At 34.3% G+C, this 21783-nt stretch overlaps 2 protein-coding genes and 1 pseudogene across 2 annotated transcripts; all 3 read right to left on the reverse strand.

Moving 5' to 3' along the window:
* Window positions 1–1359: 1359 nt before the first annotated feature.
* Window positions 1360–4736, reverse strand: LOC124453822 (abnormal spindle-like microcephaly-associated protein homolog). Its single transcript, XM_047004669.1, has 6 exons — window positions 4184–4736; window positions 3903–4094; window positions 3153–3345; window positions 2596–2750; window positions 2014–2166; window positions 1360–1893 (listed from the first exon to the last, which is right to left on the reverse strand). The coding sequence occupies exons 1-6, from the start codon at window positions 4385–4387 to the stop codon at window positions 1684–1686; spliced, it is 1107 nt and encodes a 368-aa protein (XP_046860625.1). The 5' UTR covers window positions 4388–4736; the 3' UTR covers window positions 1360–1683.
* Window positions 4734–8257, reverse strand: LOC124453912 (abnormal spindle-like microcephaly-associated protein homolog). The gene is made up of 3 exons (XM_047004741.1): window positions 8243–8257; window positions 7391–7491; window positions 4734–5685 (listed from the first exon to the last, which is right to left on the reverse strand). Exons 1-3 carry the CDS (start codon window positions 8255–8257, stop codon window positions 4734–4736), a joined length of 1068 nt encoding a protein of 355 aa, XP_046860697.1.
* LOC124453913 lies at window positions 7476–21466 on the reverse strand (annotated as a pseudogene).
* Between the last annotated feature and the right edge of the window lie 317 nt (window positions 21467–21783).

Consider the following 21783-nt stretch of genomic DNA (forward strand, 5'->3'; position numbering starts at 1 on the left):
TACATACTTCTCAAGAAAATGGTTACTACGTACATATCTATATCTCAGACACCCTGGATGTAATGATGCCATTCGCCTTTTGCAGCTGTTATAAGTTGTTTGTTAACAAAAGTGATTGAAAACATGTTTCATCAAGATTGTAGACATTTCTGTTTTAAATTTGGTTAATAAATTGTGCAATTGGTACTTAACTCCACGAAAGCAGCCTTTACCGGTTTATCTACGATGAATGACAAGTAATACGTCACCAATTGCTTTATAGAACGTCAAGGTAGGATGTGGGAATGCCGTATGCAGAAAAAGTCGTTTGATGTATGTTATAAACTGTATATTAAACACAATATTCTTACTATACGTTATAATCTAACTTTTATGTTTCCATTGTTTCTTCTTATGTGTTACACTCCGTCTATATAATAGCGGACAGTAGAAACTTGTGACGTCGTTGTGACGTTGGCGAAAACACTTACTGTTTACAGCCTATGCATTGTGTACATAGAGTATACAGCCTATATAGCGTATATAGTGTGCATAGCCTATGTAGTGTATATAGTGTATATAGCCTATATAGTCCATATAGTGTATATAGCCTATATAGTGTATATAGTGTGTATAGCCTATACAGTGTATATAATGTGTATAGTGTGCATAGCCTATATAGTGTATATAGTGTGTATAGCCTATACAGTGTATATAGTGTGTATAGTGTATATAGCCTATATAGTGTATATAGTGTATATATTGTGTATAGCCTATATAGTGTTTATAGTGTATATAGCCTATATAGTGTATATAGTGTATATAGCCTATACAGTGTATATAGTGTGTATAGTGTGCATAGCCTATATAGTGTATATAGTGTGTATACAGTGTATATAGTGTGTATAGTGTATATAGCCTATATAGTGTATATAGTGTTTATAGTGTTATAGCCTATATAGTGCATATAGTGTGTATAGCCTATATTATAGCCTATATAGTGTGTATAGTGTGAAAGGTTCCTTCGAACCTCGCTTCCAATATTCGAGGTTCTAAGCCATCTGCGTCTTCTTCGACCGACACAAAATTCTCTCCGACTGCGTTCGCAAGAGGTTCATTTTCGTAAGGATTTACCACTGAATTAGCCACAATTGTATCCTCATCGCCGGAATTTGAAAGTAAATTTTCATTTGCCATATCTGAGTTTTCAGTATCCGAACTGCGTTCGCTTTCACTGCTTGAAGAACTCATATTTTATTGTGTATATGTGTTAAAAATCTAACAAAATACTAGTAAATCAATGCTCATACTTCGAGTTCCGTCCTTTATATTACGTCACATCCGTATAATATTTCAGTGGTAAAAATTCGCACGCGTAACCCAACTTTGAGCAAAAATTTATTGATGATCCCGTGCTTCAATAGGCATAAAAATTATACCAAAGTGATCAGGAAAGATAGAACTATTTGATTATAGAAAAAAATCGATACCCAAAATTTCACTTCAGTAGCACTTTAAAAATAAAAAAAGTACCGCGTTAAATCTGCGTTAAACAACGGTGAGTTTGAGCAAATAAGAAATAATTTAAAAATAATACTTTACATACTGCCGCATAAATTTGACCTAAATAGAAAAAATACTAGAATGTAATGGTTGTTATACAGGATAATCTAAACTTATTTATACGGGATAAGCTAAACCTATCTATACGGGATAATCTAAACCAATCGTTTCCATAAGAGTGATCACTGCTGTTAAGGCATCACCATAAATGTTATCAGTCTTGTATCGTCCGCCCTTGCCATTTTGTTGTTTCATCTTCGTGTTCCGTTTCATCTCGATTTCAAACTTCCTTTTTGTGATGGAGTAAATGGAAGATATCTTCATTGCAGCGTTTTCTGTTTTCAGTAATTTCTAAAGCCGAATCAAAACAGACAAAAGTTGCTAAATTAATTCGACATTACAAAGAATGACTAACCCTTTTGAAGAAATACATGCAGGCAGCTCTTGTCCTAGAGGTTTACTTCTGCTTACCTTTCTTACGTTTTCGTGAGTACATAAAATTGTAAGTAGCTTTGCAACTCTGAGGAAAATTTCCTTTTTCTCGCGAAAAATACACGCGAGTTCAAGTATGGTTTCCAATGCATTTTCTTCTTTTAAAACCACGGCATCCTGGGTGGCTGGACACTAAAAATGTGTTGCGCATATAGTTTATAGTCAAATTAAGAATGCCAAAGAGTATTTTGGTAAAAAACATGGATTGTTTCGTGTTTTTATCAAAATGGTTTCTAATTAGATACATGATCACTTTAGCAAAAGTGTTTTGGTTTTTGTTTCAAGTGAGATATTAGAATAATGATAAAAAATTAGGTGCAACCATTATTCATGAAAGTGGCAATATCTTTACAAAAAATACTACAGTTTCTCAGTCATTTATCAATAACAACCAACAACTATGGGGGAAAAACAATGCAGAAAGCATGAAGTTTTGTTGAGTCACAAAACAACTAACAATTAACTATGCAACAATTGGCAAAAACAACAAACTGATTACACTGCCAACGTTCAGTGACAGTAATGTTCAATAAATATCAATGGATCTCAGCCCAAACTCACCTTGGACACATTGGTGAAAATATCTAACGCCAGTTTGATCAATCCCATGTGAGCTAGACTCCTATTTGAGTCTCGGATAATTTGAAAAATAACACGGAGAGCGTTATTCTCAACCTGTTGTTGTGAACACTTGAATGTCCATCTTGTTGCGACCTCTGTTGAGAGAATGGAGTATAAGGGATAACCAATACACAGTAGGACACTTGGGTATATATCTTAGAAAAAAGGATGACCAATATACAGGTGAACAATTGGGTACACATCTTGAATTGGGTGAATTGGGTGAACAATTGGGTACATTGGGTATACGATATGATCATTATACGTATAGTTGGATAAATTTCATAGAATGAGGAATGATCAAATCAATATCCAAAAGGAAATTCGGGTACAAATCTTTTGATGCTGAAAAATACGGTTTGGAATGGGGAGGAAAAGCAAATGGACAGTATATAAGAATTCGGATAGAACTAAAGGCAATTATGTGATTGTATGGGCGTTGTAATTTAAACAAGATAATGGAGTGAAGATTGCAAAAATTAAATAGTGCGACATACCAAGATGAACCAGAGCTTCACGAACCGTTGTTAAATTCTTACAATTTAGTAAATAGTCGAGTGCAGAACGAGTACGATTGCAAAGCTTCATGGACTCGGTGACGTCGGAATTAGCCACAATAATTCGCTCTCTTAGTTTTCTAAACTTCTTCGAGTTGAAGCGCTTTCGAACGTTGTAATCTCGCCACGTTCTCTTTATGGTGAGAAAGGAAAAAATTATTGGAACATGTAGAAATGTAAACTAGAGATCTTGAAAAAACAATTTAGGAAAGAAACGATTGGAACATGCAGAAATCTAAAGAACTTGAAAAACATTTTGCTGAGGGGCTTTGGAAGCTTTCAAAGGTTGCGAATGTCTCATGTTCGTAATGTGATACGCAACACAAGAAACATAAAATAGTAAAAAAATATTTCATCAGTATTAGTTACTTTCAATTTTCTTTAGTTGTATTTCATTACATACAAGTGACTTGCATATTTTGTCAAAGTTCACACTATTTAAAATTTCTTTCTTCCTGGTGACCATTGCTTAATTTCAAAATTTTGTACACCAATAAAAACCCAGCATGCAATAGATCATACCGGTTAAAGCAAGAAGCTAAATTTTTGGGTGTCCTTTCTATAAGGTACAGCCACACTGTAAAGGTTTTTGGGAGAGCAGAAAGCTGGATACCCACTTAAGCCGCTTACTGTAGTTCATAGTTACCAAACAGACGGGTTTTATAAAATCGTCAACAATCACCAACATACCTGTATATTGATGATTGCTTTCATTTTTTTTCGAGCAAACCTTCGAGCTAAAAAACATCTCACAACTGCCTGAATTCTTGTCGCTGACTGGTGCATTATGGTAAGTCGTGTACGCCATTTCTTTTGGAGAAGACGAATGAAATGCAGAGTTCTTAGATAGAATTTCCTCTGGAGTTTAGCTCGCCACCATCGCTACAATTACAGTAACAAAACAAGTAAAAATTATTTTGAGGGCAATAAACATTAAATTCATGAATTTAAGAAGACTGTTGCGTAAATACCTGTACTATCACCACGCTATCGATCTTAGCTTTCAACAGAGCAATCGCCATGGCTTTACGATATGCTCGTTGTAAACGTATTGCCATGAGATTGATGTGCGTTTTTGTGGCAAACCGTTTGACGACAAGAAAACGATGTCTCTTCTCTTCTCCCGTTTTAAGAGCACGATAATGCTGTTGAATACAAGCTGCTGCCTTCTTCATTTCTTTGTATTTCTTTCGTTGATGCGATCCCCTCCAGAAGGCTTGCAACAATACGGAGGCATTTCTCAGTTGTAAAAATTCCCGCCTTCTTTTGCAAGCCTTAAACCAACTCTGTATAGCAATAACTGAATGTCGCTTCAGCTGGAATGTTTGACGGTCTTTTCTACCAAAACGTTTTGCTCGCACGCGGTTTTGAATAACCAGTGTAGCTTTATGTAGTTCTTTATAAAAACGTCGTGTTTTCTTGCCATGAACATACGCTTGAATGATGTTGGTAGCGTGTTTTATTTTAAGATAACGTATTCTTTGTGTGTGACATCGTACCAAACTCTGAATTAAAACAGCTTTACATTTCAGTTTTAAAAATTCCACTCTCTGTTGCTTTCCAAGAACTCTCTGAGTGCATTCTTATAAGACTTTGAATACGCACAGTACTATTTCGTTTTTCCATGAATTGAATCCGTTCTCGTTTTCCCAACATCCGTGTTCGTTGTGCACGTTGTAACACGATAACAGCTGAACGTGATCTTTGAAACACTTTTCGTGCATGTTTCCCACGCAACATAGCTTGAAGCTTTATAATGGTGTTTCGAGTAAGCATGTAACTCATTTCATCGCGTTTTGCACGAAATAAACTCTGCATAGAAATGGTGTATTTTTTCAGCTTTAAATATGATGTTCTTTCTTCTTTTCCACGTATTCTCGCTCTTTCTCTGGTTTGAACTATTACAATGGCTTTGCGTAGTTTCTCATATCTATTTAAGGCTATTATTCCACGGATAAAGCTCTGAATCTTTATAGTAGCTTGTCTTATAAGTTCATACGCCTTCCGTGCTCTATAACCTCGATAGCAACTTTGCATTTTTATAGCACTTACTTTCATCTTTAAGAACATCTTTCTTTGTCCGCAACCAATCACAACTGCTCTACGATAACGTTGAACAACCAACGCAGTAGTTTTTAGATTTCTATATCTCTCAAATGCTTGATTCCTTCGAACTAGAGCTTGGACAAAGATTATGGCATTTTTTATCCCCCTATACTCGGTTGCCTGCCGGTGTCCGCGATAGTACGACTGTATCACGATGGCAGAACGAATCCTGGCGACATGAGCTCGAGCTAAGTGACCACGATAGGAAGCTTGTATAAGTACAGAAGATCTTTTCAAAAGAAGATAATGCTGACGAATGCTCTTTGCCGCCATATTAGCACGAAGTCGTTGCTGTAGGACCAAAGCAGCATTTTTTTGAGAAGAAACAGCTTCCAAAATTTTGTTGACCAAACGACGTTGTCTGTACCTACGGTAACCATGTTGAATTATAATACAAGATCTTTTCACTTTTTTATAGTGATCTCGTTCCTTCTTGCCAAGTATTTTTGCTCTGTAACAAGTCTCGATGAAAATTGCCGTTTTTCTCAAGGTGATCTATCTTTTACAGTTCACCCACAAGCGGAAATAACATTGAATCCGTACAACACATGCACGTTGATATAAATACCTTTGTCTTGCAACATGCATCTTCCAGTAACTTTGAATACGTGTAGCAGTGCGTTGTCGTTGAATTTTGCGACGTGCTAACCAGCCACGTGTGAACGCCTGCATGGTCACGATCGCACTCCTTGTTTTAAGGAACATCCTCCGTTCCACTTTGGCCCAACAACTTGCTCTATAATATAACTGGATTGTTCCAATCGCTTCGCGCATGCTCTGATATCGTTTTCTGCATAACCATCTTCTTACATTAGCCTGAATGGTAATACAAGCACCTCGTTGTAGATGATATCTTTTTTTAATCATCAAACCTTTCTTGTGGGCACGATAACGTTCCTGAATGACAAAGGCAGCTTCACATGTTTTTAGATACTTCTTACGCGCCTGCATGCCACGTTCAGCGGATTGAAGTGAAATAATTTTCTTAGGATATCACTGTAGTTTCTTCTTGCAATAAAACCACGGACCTGTGATTGGAGAAATTTCACTGACCGTCGTTTTCTTTGGTAGTCCATCATCGCTTTTCTGCCCAAAGATGTGGCTCGTCGCCTTCTTTGAAGTAAGAGAACACATTGAGTCACCCTTAGGTGACGCTTTCGAGTTGAATAACCTCTGTAAGCACTCTCAATTTTGATAGCAGCATCATTCATAATTTTCAACTTTTTCCTCACCCAATAACCACGTAGAGAAGCTTGGAAAGCGATAATAGCTTGTCGTTTAGTCTGGTACTCCATAGTATGAAGTCGACACAGTTGATTGGCTCGCACCAGTCTCTGAAGGTGTACAACCGTGTTTTTCAAGTGTTCATATTTCTTCTTTGCGATTCTCATACGTAGACAAGTTTGTATTTTCATAACAGCGTTTCTAGACTTATGGTAGCTAATCTTCTGGACGATACCTCTCCAGAATGACTGAATTTTAACTGCAGCTCGTTCTCTGTGTGCTATCCTGCGAGCCAGCAGTCCTCTGGTGAAAGACTGAATGGTGATTGCGCATGCTCTCATGTGTTGATATTCCGCTCTTGATTTGCGAGCGTTGAGCAAGGCTCGCCAACGAGTTTGAATAACTATAACAGAAAACTGAAACTATAACTGTTCTGATCTAACTGTTCTGTTCTGTTCTGTTCTGTTAACTGTTCTATTAATATGGTACACAATGAAAGTACATGTAGGTATTACTATGAGTAATGTTGATAACATGAGAATATAAAGTATACAATGAAAGTACATGTAGGTATTGTGGGGTGTAATGTTGATAACATGCGGGTAAAAAAATATGCAGGAAATCTACGTGTAAAACAATTGAGGACGTGGTTTACTAGTATGTTATAGACATAAGAGGTATGGTGACGACGAAACAATGATCTAACCAGGGTCAGAGGGTTTAATAGGGTATAATGACGATGTACATAGGATACGAGTGTATAGTAGGGATATAATCGACTGTTTCAGGCTATCATATATTACTATCATAAAATTGCGTATCTGCATTTAAAATTACATTGTGCGTACCTGTCATCATGGGCGAATATTGATTTTCGACAATCACCAAAATCCAAACCCCAAATTTTAATGTTCTTGTCAACGCCACCAGAAACGAGGAGAACGTTATCCTGTAAAAAATGAATCAAGGATGACAAAAATACGAATCCAAAGACAGAGAAAAGTTTCAAAAATAAAAAACAACGCCATTGAAAAGCGTTCACTAATACAAAGTGGTCAAGAGATGGACCCGCTACACGCTCTTCCCTTCCACAACAGAGGATTGATAAAAATTTACACGGTCATACGTAGTTGACATTATGTACGTCTTTTTCAAAGTTTCAAATCAGTTTTCATTACATTCTCATAATCATCGCTCATTTTATAATTCCTTAGTTTACGTCACAAGCCCAAACTTCCTCGTTTGGGTTTATAACAAAAATGAAGAAAAGCTTATCCAGCAAAATTTACATTCTTTTGAACTGTCGCATAAATTATTAATGTATAATATAAAATTGATTCACATTGTAATTTTATTTCGAAAATATCTAATTCGAAAGCTATAGCGAAATGACCTATTTACAGCTTGATAATGTATCTTTTGTTTATACGTATTTTTCTTCTATTTTATGTGTTAAAGTTCTTTCAACCAAAAATAGAAAACGTATTATAAAACATGATATCAAAACAGAGTTGGAAGCCGTTCCTGTGAGCTTGAAAAAAACAGTATAATTTATGCGACAGCTAAAACGGATGTGACGTATACAAAATGTATGCGTCCATGACGTAAGCTAAGGATTCTTCTTGTAAACACAATACATGTTTGTATACGACAGTGAAACGTGGATACTTAGAAACACACGTCATATGAATAAAACGTACCATTGATATATCCATGGTAACAACAGGTAATTTATGACCATAGAGGGATAGGAAGAACTAAATAACGACGCGGGAAAAGTAACCACATTTAAAAAATGAATACAAAAGTTAATTAGGATAAATGGACAGGAAAATATTTATTCAGTTAAATTTTTGAGACTTCTGTAAGTCAAATTATAACGTTGATGGAAAGCATACATTAATCCAATGTTACGTAACTAGCTTAAAGTCAAAAATATCGCCTTCTTTTTACAAGAGTGAATTTTTTTAGTGAATTTTTTGTAGGAAAAACTCAAAGTTCTAACTCAAAGAGCATTTTTATCGTGATTCATAGAAAAAAAATGGGAGAATTTCGTACAAGGAGTCATCTTTAAAGTGATCTACAGCAACAAATGAAAATATTCTAACAACTGCTATCCAACAACTGCTATCCAATATCATCAAATGCCATCCAATATCATCAACTGCTATCCAATACCAACAAATGCTATCCAATATCATCAACTACGTACAAAAATATTTAACAACTTACCTTCAATGTATCAGTGAAGAAAATTTTCATTGTAAAATCAAGCAAAGCCACGGCAATAAACTTTTGATTTGGACTGCAACGAAGGTTGGCACGTGATTAAATGAAAGATCATAAATACGTATACCCTCCCCCCCCCTCCAGGCGAAAACATCAACAACTTACCTGAACTTTACACACATTACGTCATCATTCATCTTTAATGTTCGTGCATGACGAATACTTAATCTTTGACTAAACAAAATAATACAAAATGAATCACCCAATTGTACAAAGAAATACATAAACCAATTGTATGATATTGAAGTATCTTTCAGGTACTATAGGGGGGACTGGGCACAAAACCAATAAAATTTACTTGCAATGCTAATACAACAACAAAACTAACTCCTTTGATCGTCTCGATAGTTTTCTTGCCAGCTTTAACAGCTTCTGTGTCTTGTTCACCTGAAATCTAAACAACATCATGGTTTAAATAAATGAATTTATTTAGTGCAATAAATGCAACTTCCACAAGATTTTTTCCATAGTGAAAGTATATAACAAATACATAGTAGTATGGCTCAAGATGGAACATACATATCTCATGTTACATAGTAAAAAGAATCTTACAATTGTTTCAACTCCTGTTACGGCGCTTTCTTCGTAAGCTGCTTCCCTCTCCTCAATAGAAAAATTAAAATAAACATTGAAAGTACAGGTACTATATGCATATTTTTTTAGCTCCAGCAAAACAGATCTATGTATAGTACCATTTCTCTCTCCTCTTCGACAAACAACGGTTCGTCCGTTCGTTCCCAAAGTCTTAATGATTTATCATGTGACCCACTGATCTATAAGATAAAATAAAATGCATGTGGAACTGGAGTGTTAAGAATAAGTGTTGATCTTTGAGTAAATGGTACTCTTATTGATAATAACGTTTTTCATTAATTCTTTCATTCATATCAAGCAAACTTATGTTTAAAATTATCTAAAACCTTCCATACTTGACACTTACAACAAACTCGCCGTCATGGCTGATTGCAAGACTCCATATTTCTGAATGATGACCTTCTAAGGTCGTAACATGAAGAAATCTGTCAGCGTCCCAATATTTTATCGTTTTATCTTTACTTGCACTGAAGAAATAATGAGTTTTCGGCACGAACTGCACGGCCATGACACTAAAAGAAGATTAAAGTTGTTATAATATAAATAACGAATATACATGTAGGTATTACTATGTGTAATGTTGATAACATGAGAATATAAGGTATACAATGAAAGTACATGTAGGTATTGTGGGGTGTAATGTTGATAACATGAGAATATATGGTACGCAATGAAAGTACATGTAGGTATTACTATGAGTAATGTTGATAACATGAGAATATAAAGTATACAATGAAAGTACATGTAGATATTACTAGGTGTAATGTTGATAACATGAGAATATAAGGTATACAATGAAAGTACATGTAGGTATTGTGGGGTGTAATGTTGATAACATGAGAATATAAAGTATACAATGAAAGTACATGTAGGTATTACTATGAGTAATGTTGATAACATGAGAATATAAAGTATACAATGAAAGTACATGTAGGTATTGTGGGGTGTAATGTTGATAACATGCGGGTAAAAAATGGAAAATCTACGTGTAAAACAATTGAGGACGTGGTACTAGTATGTTATGTATACGAGGATGGTGACGACGAAACAATGATCTAACCAGGGTAAGAGGGTTTAATAGGGTATAATGACGATGTACATAGGATACGAGTGTATAGTAGGAATATAATCGACTGTTTCAGGCTATCATATATTACTATCATAAAATTGCGTATCTGTCATTTAAAATTACATTGTGCGTACCTGTCATCATGGGCGAATATTGATTTTCGACAATCACCAAAATCCAAACCCCAAATTTTAATGTTCTTGTCAACGCCACCAGAAACAAGGAGAACGTTATCCTGTAAAAAATGAATCAAGGATGACAAAAATACGAATCCAAAGACAGAGAAAAGTTTCAAAAATAAATAAAGACGCCATTGAAAAGCGTTCACCAATGCAAAGTGGTCAAGTGATGGAACACAACACGCTCTACACTTTCACAACAGAGGATTGGTAAAAATTTACACGGTCATACGTAGTTGACATTATGTACGTCTTTTTCAAAGTTTCAAATCAGTTTTCATTACATTCTCATAATCATCGCTCATTTTATAATTCCTTAGTTTACGTCACAAGCCCAAACTTCCTCGTTTGGGTTTATAACAAAAATGAAGAAAAGCTTATCCAGCAAAATTTACATTCTTTTGAACTGTCGCATAAATTATTAATGTATAATATAAAATTGATTCACATTGTAATTTTATTTCGAAAATATCTAATTCGAAAAGCTATAGCGAAATGACCTATTTACAGCTTGATAATGTATCTTTTGTTCATACGTATTTTTCTTCTATTTTATGTGTTAAAGTTCTTTCAACCAAAAATAAAAAACGTATTATAAAACATGACATCAAAACAGAGTTGGAAGCCGTTCCTGTGAGCTTGAAAAAAAACAGTACAATTTATGCGACAGCTAAAACGGATGTGACGTATAGAAAATGTATGCGTCCATGACGTAAGATAAGGATTCTTCTTGTAAACATAATACATGTTTGTATACGACAGTGAAACGTGGATACTTAGAAACACACGTCATATGAATAAAACGTACCGTTGATATATCCATGGTAACAACAGGTAATTTATGACCATAGAGGGATAGGAAGAACTAAATAACGACGCGGGAAAAGTAACCACATTTAAAAAATGAATACAAAAGTTAATTAGGATAAATGGACAGGAAAATATTTATTCAGTTAAATTTTTGAGACTTCTGTAAGTCAAATTATAACGTTGATGGAAAGCATACATTAATCCAATGTTACGTAACTAGCTTAAAGTCAAAAATATCGCCTTCTTTTTACAAGAGTGAATTTTTTTAGTGAATTTTTTGTAGGAAAAGGAAATAGTTCCAACTCAAAGAGCATTTTTATCGTGATTCATAGAAAAAAATGGGAGAATTTCGTACAAGGAGTCATCTTTAAAGTGATCTACAGCAACAAATGAAAATATTCTAACAACTGCTATCCAATATCATCAAATGCTATCCAATATCATCAACTGCTATCCAATACCAACAAATGCTATCCAATATCATCAACTACGTACAAAAATATTTAACAACTTACCTTCAATGTATCAGTGAAGAAAATTTTCATTGTAAAACCAAGGAAAGCCACGGCAATAAACTTTTGATTTGGACTGCAACGAAGGTTGGCACGTGATTAAATGAAAGATCATAAATACGTATGCCCTCCCCCCCCCCTCCAGGCGAAAACATCAACAACTTACCTGAACTTTACACACATTACGTCATCATTCATCTTTAATGTTCGTGCATGACAAATACTTAATCTTTGACTAAACAAAATAATACAAAATGAATCACCCAATTGTACAAAGAAATACATAAACCAATTAGACAATATTGAATCATAAAATGTTAAGCTGAAAGGAAAATGTTAAGCTGAGGATTGAACAAAAAAAAGTGGATGGTCACATTTAACCACTTTTCTTTACAAACATCATGAAATGCACAAGAAAAACAAGAGAAAAAACTTTACAAGACAAGCTTTAACAGAATTAGTACATGAAGTTATTTTTCTCCGACAGACAATGGACATTTTTCGTCTTACAATGGTAAAAGAGTGATAAAAATCACGTTGAGTGGAAACGTTGCTTTACATGCAAATTATTTAATACCTTGTCGTTGAATACATCTCATCCGTAATCAAATCAAATTCCCACAATTTTACATCCTTGTCACCACTTCCTGAGGCGAATAGCGTCTAGAAATTGATAAAATCGTCATTTCTACATGAAGGTAGTCTTGAGCTCCCTCTGAACGATTTAACTGAAACGATTCACTGAAAGAATGGAATATATAAGGACGGGGGGGTGGAGAGAAGTGAAGCATACGTCACTTGTCTCTTCAAGGAGTTACAAAATGACAAGCAGCAGAATAACTAAAGTTTGCCAACAAAAAAACGCTGCTATTTCTGTTAGAGAAATAATCGAAAGAAAGCATATTAAAAAGGGCATGGCAGTCCACAAATTTTGTCAAAAATGTTACTTTCCAACGACTGGACCAAAAATATGTTTTTAAAATGAAGTAAAGTTCCTTACATTATCGGGAGCTAAACACAACGACCAAAATAGCACCATCGTGTGCGCCCACAGTTTCAAGCAATGAACCAGACGAAACGTCAAATATTTGGAGTTTGCCAGCCTGTAAAGGAAATTTAGAAGCTCAACATCTTACATTGGCTCCATACTTTATAAAGTCATATTCACTATTCTTGTATACATTAGTACCAACAACAACGTGTCTCTCACATGACCTTACATTGGCTCACTACTTTATAAAGTCATATTCACTAATGTTGAATACCTTAGTACCAACAACAACGTGTCTGTCACATGACCTTAGATTGTCTCACAACTTTATAAAGTCATATTCACTAATGTTGAATACCTTAGTACCAACAACAACGTGTCTGTCACATGACCTTACATTGTCTCACAACTTTATAAAGTCATATTCACTAATGTTGAATACCTTAGTACCAACAACAACGTGTCTGTCACATGACCTTAGATTGTCTCACAACTTTATAAAGTCATATTCACTAATGTTGAATACCTTAGTACCAACAACAACGTGTCTGTCACATGACCTTAGATTGTCTCACAACTTTATAAAGTCATATTCACTAATGTTGAATACCTTAGTACCAACAACAACGTGTCTGTCACATGACCTTAGATCGTCTCACAACTTTATAAAGTCATATTCATTAATGCTGAATACCTTAGTACCAACAACAACGTGTCTGTCACATGACCTTAGATTGTCTCACAACTTTATAAAGTCATATTCACTAATGTTGAATACCTTAGTACCAACAACAACGTGTCTGTCACATGATCTTAGATTGTCTCACAACTTTATAAAGTCATATTCATTAATGCTGAATACCTTAGTACCAACAACGTGTCTGTCACATGATCTTACATTAACTCACTACTTCATAAAGTCCCATTCATTAATGCTGAATACCTTAGTACCAACAACAAATTGTCTGTCACATGACCTTACATTGTCTCACTACCTTATAAAGTCATATTCATTAATGCTGAATACCTTAGTACCAACAACAAAGTGTCTGTCACATGACCTTACATTGTCTCACTACCTTATAAAGTCATATTCATTAATGCTGAATACCTTAGTACCAACAACAAAGTGTCTGTCACATGACCTTACATTGTCTCACTACCTTATAAAGTCATATTCATTAATGCTGAATACCTTAGTACCAACAACAACGTGTCTGTCACATGACCTTACATTGTCTCACTACCTTATAAAGTCATATTCATTAATGCTGAATACCTTAGTACCAACAACAACGTGTCTGTCACATGACCTTACATTGTCTCACGACTTTATAAAGTCACATTCACTAATGTTGAATACCTTAGTACCAACAATGACGTGTCTGTCACATGACCTTACATTGTCTCACTACCTTATAAAGTCACATTCATTAATGCTGAATACCTTAGTACCAACAACAATGTGTCTGTCACCAGGTACAAAAAACGAACTTAGACAATAACCAGAAGACATTGTTCTGATGCATTTCTGAGTCGATCTATAAATTTGTTAGAAATACCATCACAGGTTGACATAGACAAAGTCACTCTTTTGACCCACAAACAATGATAGTGAAGAGTACGCAAGTGTGTTACGGTAATTTTACATCCTTCAGGATGCTATTTTAACATTGCATAATGGTTTTTTTAGTAAAGTTTGACTTTTTACTCCCCCCCCTCCCAATTTGAAATTACTCGCACCTTATTCCCCTAAAAGAAGGAATGATTATCCTGTTGGTACGTCTTGATAAAAATTTAAAAATATGCATTATTGTATGTTTTAGTTAAAGAAATTACAAGCAAATACACATACACAACTTTAAATATCTGTTTATTGTACCTGTTCCACAATTTAACACTTTAAGCTGCGCCAGAGAGGATGCAGGAATCGTCAGAATTGAATGACAAAGTCCTAAAGTAACAAAGCTAGCTAAATATCAACTAAAAAAAAAACCATTATGAAATTACTAAAACTAGTAATAGCATCCTGAAGTAATAGTATCATTGTTAAAATAGCATCCTGAAGGATGTAAAATTACCGTAACACACTTGGGTACTCTTCACTATCATTGTTATATTACTATCATTGATATTTAAAGTTGTGTATGTGTATTTGCTTGTAATTTCTTTAACTAAAACATACAATAATGCATATTTTTAAATTTTTATCAAGACGTACCAACAGGATAATCATTCCTTCTTTTAGGGGAATAAGGTGCGAGTAATCTCAAATTGGGGGGGGGGGCGGAGTAATCTCAAACTTTACTAAAAAAACCATTATGCAATGTTAAAATAGCATCCTGAAGGATGTAAAATTACCGTAACACACTTGCGTACTCTTCACTATCATTGTTTGTGGGTCAAAAGAGTGACTTTGTCTTTGTCTTTTTCAACTAAAGTGAAAAATACTACAATATATAGATGAAGCGAAAATAACAACAACACAACAAAATTAATCATTTTCTCACATGCAATTATTTCTTACCATTGAATCGCATTGAATCGCATTGAATACCATTGAATCGCAATGTAAAATAAAAATACATTTGCTCTTAGGGGTCAATCAGATGAAGTGAGCTGTTACAGTATGACGCTTCAAAAGGCACATGACATTTAAGACTTTAACTTATTGTCATCACATTCCAGATTTATTGAGATCTACGTAGCCACATACCTTACATCACTAAGATGACCAGGTGTCTTTACGGAAAGTATAATAGTTGAATCTTTCTTTTCTTCACTGAAGATATGAAACTCTACGCTGTTGTTGTGTAGTAATAATGAAATCTGTAGAAATTTAAAAAACTTCTTATTTCAAGTGGATGCAACTAATTCCATACTATCCAGTATACTACGCATTCTTTACATGTACAGTCAAATAAGATGATAAAAAATGACGAAAGACTATTTCTCATTGTTCAAAATGACTATTTGACAACAGTTGGAATTATACCGAAACATCAATTTAACACATCCATACTTCTCAAATATAAAATAAAATCGCGGACAAAAATAATGAGATACCTTTAGATCATTATTTGAATTCAATGCAAAGTCAAATGACCTAATAAGAAAAAAAACATTATTTGTATTTTATAATGGCGGGAAAGTAAGAAAAGTGAATGAACGACGTACGTATGTACGAGGAGGACTAGAAACGACTTTTGAATCATAAGTATTATTTAAATATAACTTTTTTTATTTCGCCATTTTGAACAAGCAATTTTTAAAATTGACATTGTAAAACTGCTTAAAAAACTGCGTGTATGAAAGTGTTAGAAACCAACATTCATTAATTTCAAATAATGATAAACTTTTTCTGTGTTATATTTGAGAAAAAACATCCGATGAGAAAAACACGTCTAGAAAAATTCTCTCTCTCACACAAAACGCTTGACTTCCACAAGCGAATTACAATGTTTCTACTCCATACATCATTTTACCTTATCTTTGAGGTCGCTTTAACATCGGGTAATTTTATAATCTCGTCTTCGACGGTGGCTAAGACGTTTTCAGAAACCTGATAAAATAACAGTAATGTTAAAACATGTTTTAAAAATAAGACAAATAGTGCACAAATACATAATTAAAATGTTGGAACAACGCATATCTCATTCTTTCCTATGTATTTCCGTTTCTTCGTATTCAAAATCTATTTCATTTCAAGCAAAAAAACCAAATATGCTCCAGGATTTTGACATAATATATATAAGAAGTATTCACAAATAAAGAGAAATATCACAATGTTACAGAAACGAGGCAAGATTGTGATGTTTTGGCGTAAACTACGTATATTTTGATTCGTCAAAATTCTTTGCACACAAATTTCACGTAACAAAAATTATCTAACCGTCAGCTCGTCGGCTTCCATTCCTTGTGATCTAGGAATAAATAATGGTAAAAAATATCACATGTATGAGAATAAAAAAGCTTCAATACAGTTTCAAAATTTCAAAGTCAACAACCTTTGCTTCTTTAAAATCTTTTTTCGTTTTTTTGCCAAGCGTTTTTTTATTTCGTCTTCTGACGCAATACGAAACATTTCTAACGTAGAATTAGTACCCTAAACAAATAAAAATTATCTTCACATAGCCACATCTTTTCTTTAATCCTCTAGTGAAATAAAAAATATTGATTATATTTTGTAAAAATCATTCATAACCGTGAATGTTTTTGACATACGTAAAATACTACATTCTCAACTTGGTTATCATGAAATGAATAATGATAATCTATGGTCCACATTAGAATAGCGTTTTTCCATTGAAAACCGAGCAATATTTGCTACTGCAAGAATTTCTTCTGGGTTTGTAAAAATTACACGAAAATTACTCAGACAGTTGCTTTTATAATGAATATTCCCTCACGATGTCAACACGACTCTCGGTGACCGCAGCAAAATTGATATGTAAATTAAATATTTTCTTTTCCATAATTTAATACAAAACCCAATTATTAAAAAGCTGTGCGTTGCTATTGTCTAAGGTTTTAAATAGTACAATGAAATACAATAAGCTATAGAATTATAAAGAACGAAAAGTTAATGTTTATCATTACTGTCTGATTAATCCAATCAGAAAACCCATTTATAGTTGATACTAGGTTGTAACATAAAGCTGAGCAGTAGTCACATAATGATCATCATCTCCAGAGCAATTTTTTACATTCCAAATCCCAAATAAAAACTTTTTACATAACGTACGTACATGACAACCAATATAAGTTCGTGAAAGATCGCAATACAGCGACACTACGCGATCAGTTGAGCTTCTCATGACAGAGCCAATCATTGTACACGAAAGCAATTCCTATTGAAATTCGAAATATAGAAGTTGAAATACGAGTTGAAACTAGAACTAAATGATTATTTATGAATTTAAAACTAAATGATGCAGTGGTGACAGGTCTAATGCAGATGGCCAAATTATAAACACAAAGTTTATTAGAGATTTTATTAGTTTAACCTAACATAGTAATATTAAATGAGATATGATCACAAAAATCACACAACAATCTTTGTGAATATTTTTGTAATATTCACAAAAATCGACAACAATCCTATGCACAAATATCAACCAACATTCCTAATACTGTATACCTCACAAATATTCACCAATAGTCCTAATTTACCTCACAAATATCCATCAACTTTCCTAATACACCCACAAATATCCACCAACAATCCTAATATTACCTCATACACGCATTGTAACTAAAGATCTCAAAAACGCTTATTTTCCCTTTGGTTTCCTGAATTTAAGTAGCATCCACTATTATCCCTCATGCATCATGCAAGACAACGCAGAGAAATGACCAAAAAACACCTCTTATGTACCTCTATTTCCCCTACACCATCCTCACTAGATTGCGTTGCTGTCTTTCGTTTTCTCGTTTCCTCGCGTCTTTCTGTTCTAACATCTGTACTCAATTTTCCAAACTCTCAATTCACTGTCTGCAGAACCAGTAATTAATCTTGTTTCATTCTTGACGACGACAAAGCCCCAAACCTTGAAAAAATGTACATAACAGTGACTTTATTCTGTTCCTAAATCCCTGTTTCTAGCCAAGTATTCATCCTTATTCTTTTACGGAGAGTGAAGGGTAGACAACTCTTACATCCTATCATAACAACAAATTCATAAGTTCAATTCACCTCTGTTTTATGACCAACCAAGGTAAGAAAACAATGCTGTGAATCAAGATCCCAAAATTTCACGAAAGTGTCTTTGGAACTAGGAAAGACAAAACCATTAAATATAAACTAGCAAAGCCATTGAAGATGAAAATAAATCTTCTACATTTACCTAGTTATAAGAACATTTTGAAAATGAAGAAACCGACAACAAGTCACCATTCCTTTATGACCTTTAAGTCTGCAGAAAGAACAAATTTAAGAACGTTGTGGTCATACATACATACACATCATTTATCTCTTTCTTGACAACATTGCTATATAATAAAGAACTCACTAACTTTGACATTTCTGTCATATGATACGTAGCTTCTAAGCTTTACAGCATACGTACAGCATGTATGTAGGTGGCAAGACCTCAGTTTAAATATTCCACTGTAAGTCAGTAAGTCATACATCTACACTCAGTTCATAGGTATTTAGATAGCAAAACATGACTTTTATTTAGTAAGTCATACTCCCCACTCTCAGTTTGTAAGTCATACTCCCTCTTTTATTTAGTAAGTCATACTCCCCAATCTTAGTTTCTAAGTCATACTCCTCACTTTCAGTTATTAAGTCATACTCCCCACTCTCAGTTTGTAAGTCATACTCCTCACTCTCAGTTATTAAGTCATACTCCCACTTTAATTTTACTCCCACATACATAATACTCTTTATTATACTGAAGATGGCATCATAAGATGTTGAAACATGTTTATTTAAAAAACATGTCATGTAACATTAAATGATCATCGTACCTGAACATTCCTGAGTCATTAATTATATCCCAAACAATGACATCTGTATCCTATAGTGTGGCAGAAAACAACACAAATGAATTGTTTATGTACATTTTATAAACTACCATTCACAATTTATGGCAATTGATTTAAGTGTCATAAAAATCACAATTAAAGAATACCTTTGATCCAGACACCAATTTGACACCAGTATAATCATAGTTAAGAGCTGTAACTGCTGTCTTGTGACCACTAGAAGAAATTCAATGAAACAAAAGATGAAATAATTTTTTAATCTTTCATTCAAGATATGGCAAGAATAGAAAATGCCTAATGAAGATGTTTGCTTTGGCATCTTTGAAAACATTAGTGCTGATACACATCCATTCACTAGAATTAATAATTTTTACACTAAAACACAACTCTACCCTTCACTCCACAGTAATGCAGTAGTGCAACATTGACTACGTCACTGCTTGATACTATATTTTTAGAGACAACACTGGTTGTATTGACCATTCTTATAGTTTCAGAAGTTTCCTTGTAAATTTGCAAGGCATTCAGGGTTCATTTATCTTTCATTGATTTTGTATACTGAAATTTGAAAACTTACCATGTTCCTTTTGATTGAGAGCATGTAAAAATGTCTTCAAGTAGTAACTTGTTTACTGGCAAATTTTCTCAATTGAGTTTTGAACTGTTTTGTGATTGGAACGCAGAAGTTGCAATGGCAAACAAAAGGCTAAATAGAGCAAAATGCACCATCAGCAACATCTGTACAAAGTTGTAACCCTCTCCAGGTAACCTCTTATACCTTGTTGCATGCATTGTGGGTCTTGAAGTTGGAAAATTTTTGGTTGATATGTAAAGCACATATATTATAATAGCGTGCTGAGTTATATTAACTGTTTGTTTACCGAAAAAATTTTTGAAATGAGTTTTGGATCGTTTTGTAATTGGAAATCAAAAGTACCGATGGTAAACAAATTGTTGAGCATAGACCAAATTGAAAAATGTATTCCATGACAGGAAATGTACCTAAATATCACTGAGGATGTACCATTATTTATATTCCAAATTCTGATGACACCATCGCCATACCTAAAATTTAAAAATAAACTGCAGGTGGAGATGCATGTATGCAGGTGGAGGTGCATGTATGCAGGTTAAGCTTTACATTCTTCCCTTGTAAGCAGCTGCAAATTTATTACATACATTAAGATCAAAAGCTGTTCAGTTTTCAAAAGCAAAGAAAATTATTTTATATTGGCAAATTTTATTACCTGTTGTCAAAGGGATGTAATTTATCTAGTCTAACAAAAATGTAGAAATTAAAATAGTTTGGGACTTGTGGGGAATGTACACCAATGATTTTCATTTTTGTTAACATTACATACTCTACAGGTTGACTGACATTTTTTTCCTGGATATCAAGATCTTTCAGAATACAAGGGGGAAGGGTAAGATCTGGCTTTTATAAGTTAGGAGGTCCAGGATTTGGCTTTTATAAGCAGGGGGGTTGAGCCCCTTCCCCTGCCTGACCTTGTGTTTCTTACAACCATACCTTTTACTGTTAAAAGTGTTGATTAGCCACAATGAAGTAAATATTCGGCATCATTTACCAGACATAATGAAATGTTATATTATTTAATTAGATAAGTTGTTTTACTCACCAAACAGCAAGATGTTCAGAGTTAGGACTGAGGCAGAGACATGTAACTTCGCTCTTGTTACCTTGTAAGACATTCACCTAGACATTTAGATAAGCATATCATAAAACACATTTTAAATAGTGGAAAATCTAACATTGTTTAAAGGTTTCAACAATTCTCTTCTAATACTTTTTCGCCAAGTCTAGCGTCCCAAATATATACATTTTCTACTGCGGGAACAATCGCGCGGCAAATTTCACGTCTTTTCTCGCCACTTTGAACAAGACACACATTAGCTCTAGCACTTCCCACTACGCCAAAGATTCCAGCTTCGACGTAACGCAGATAAGATTTTGTTAAGACCATTTTAAAGGAAAAGAAGAGTCCTAAATATTGGAAATTCATCTTGAATACTACAAATTGTCACGATTTCCACGTTGGGATTTATGGCGTCAGATTTCCGCCAATATAGACCAGGAGGAGAAAGGGGGGTGTTGTCCAATGGTATCGTCCCACAGTGGGGGCGATGGTGCATGTATTGTCCCACAGACGCTAGCATGGTAGTTATTTTTACACATTTTCAACAACATCATGAACAATTCTTACTACTATATGCACGTGAGCCAACGAGCTTCCAAACTGTATATGATTCATCGATATTTCTTTTGAACAAATCTTCAGTAGACTTT

Source organism: Xenia sp. Carnegie-2017, unplaced genomic scaffold (genome assembly GCF_021976095.1).
Source record: "Xenia sp. Carnegie-2017 unplaced genomic scaffold, XeniaSp_v1 HiC_scaffold_26, whole genome shotgun sequence".
Classification (NCBI taxonomy): domain Eukaryota; kingdom Metazoa; phylum Cnidaria; class Anthozoa; order Malacalcyonacea; family Xeniidae; genus Xenia; species Xenia sp. Carnegie-2017.

Coding starts and splice junctions, on each gene's coding strand:
- LOC124453822 (XM_047004669.1), bottom strand. CDS start 4,387: ATGAAGAAGGCAGCAGCTTGTATTCAACAGCATTATCGTGCTCTTAAA. Junction 4,095..4,183: donor ATAGCGTGGTGATAGTACAG/GTATTTACGCAA, acceptor CTGTAATTGTAG/CGATGGTGGCGAGCTAAACT. Junction 1,894..2,013: donor CTCACGAAAACGTAAGAAAG/GTAAGCAGAAGT, acceptor ATTCGGCTTTAG/AAATTACTGAAAACAGAAAA.
- LOC124453912 (XM_047004741.1), bottom strand. Junction 5,686..7,390: donor ATATTCGCCCATGATGACAG/GTACGCACAATG, acceptor TGGTTACCGTAG/GTACAGACAACGTCGTTTGG.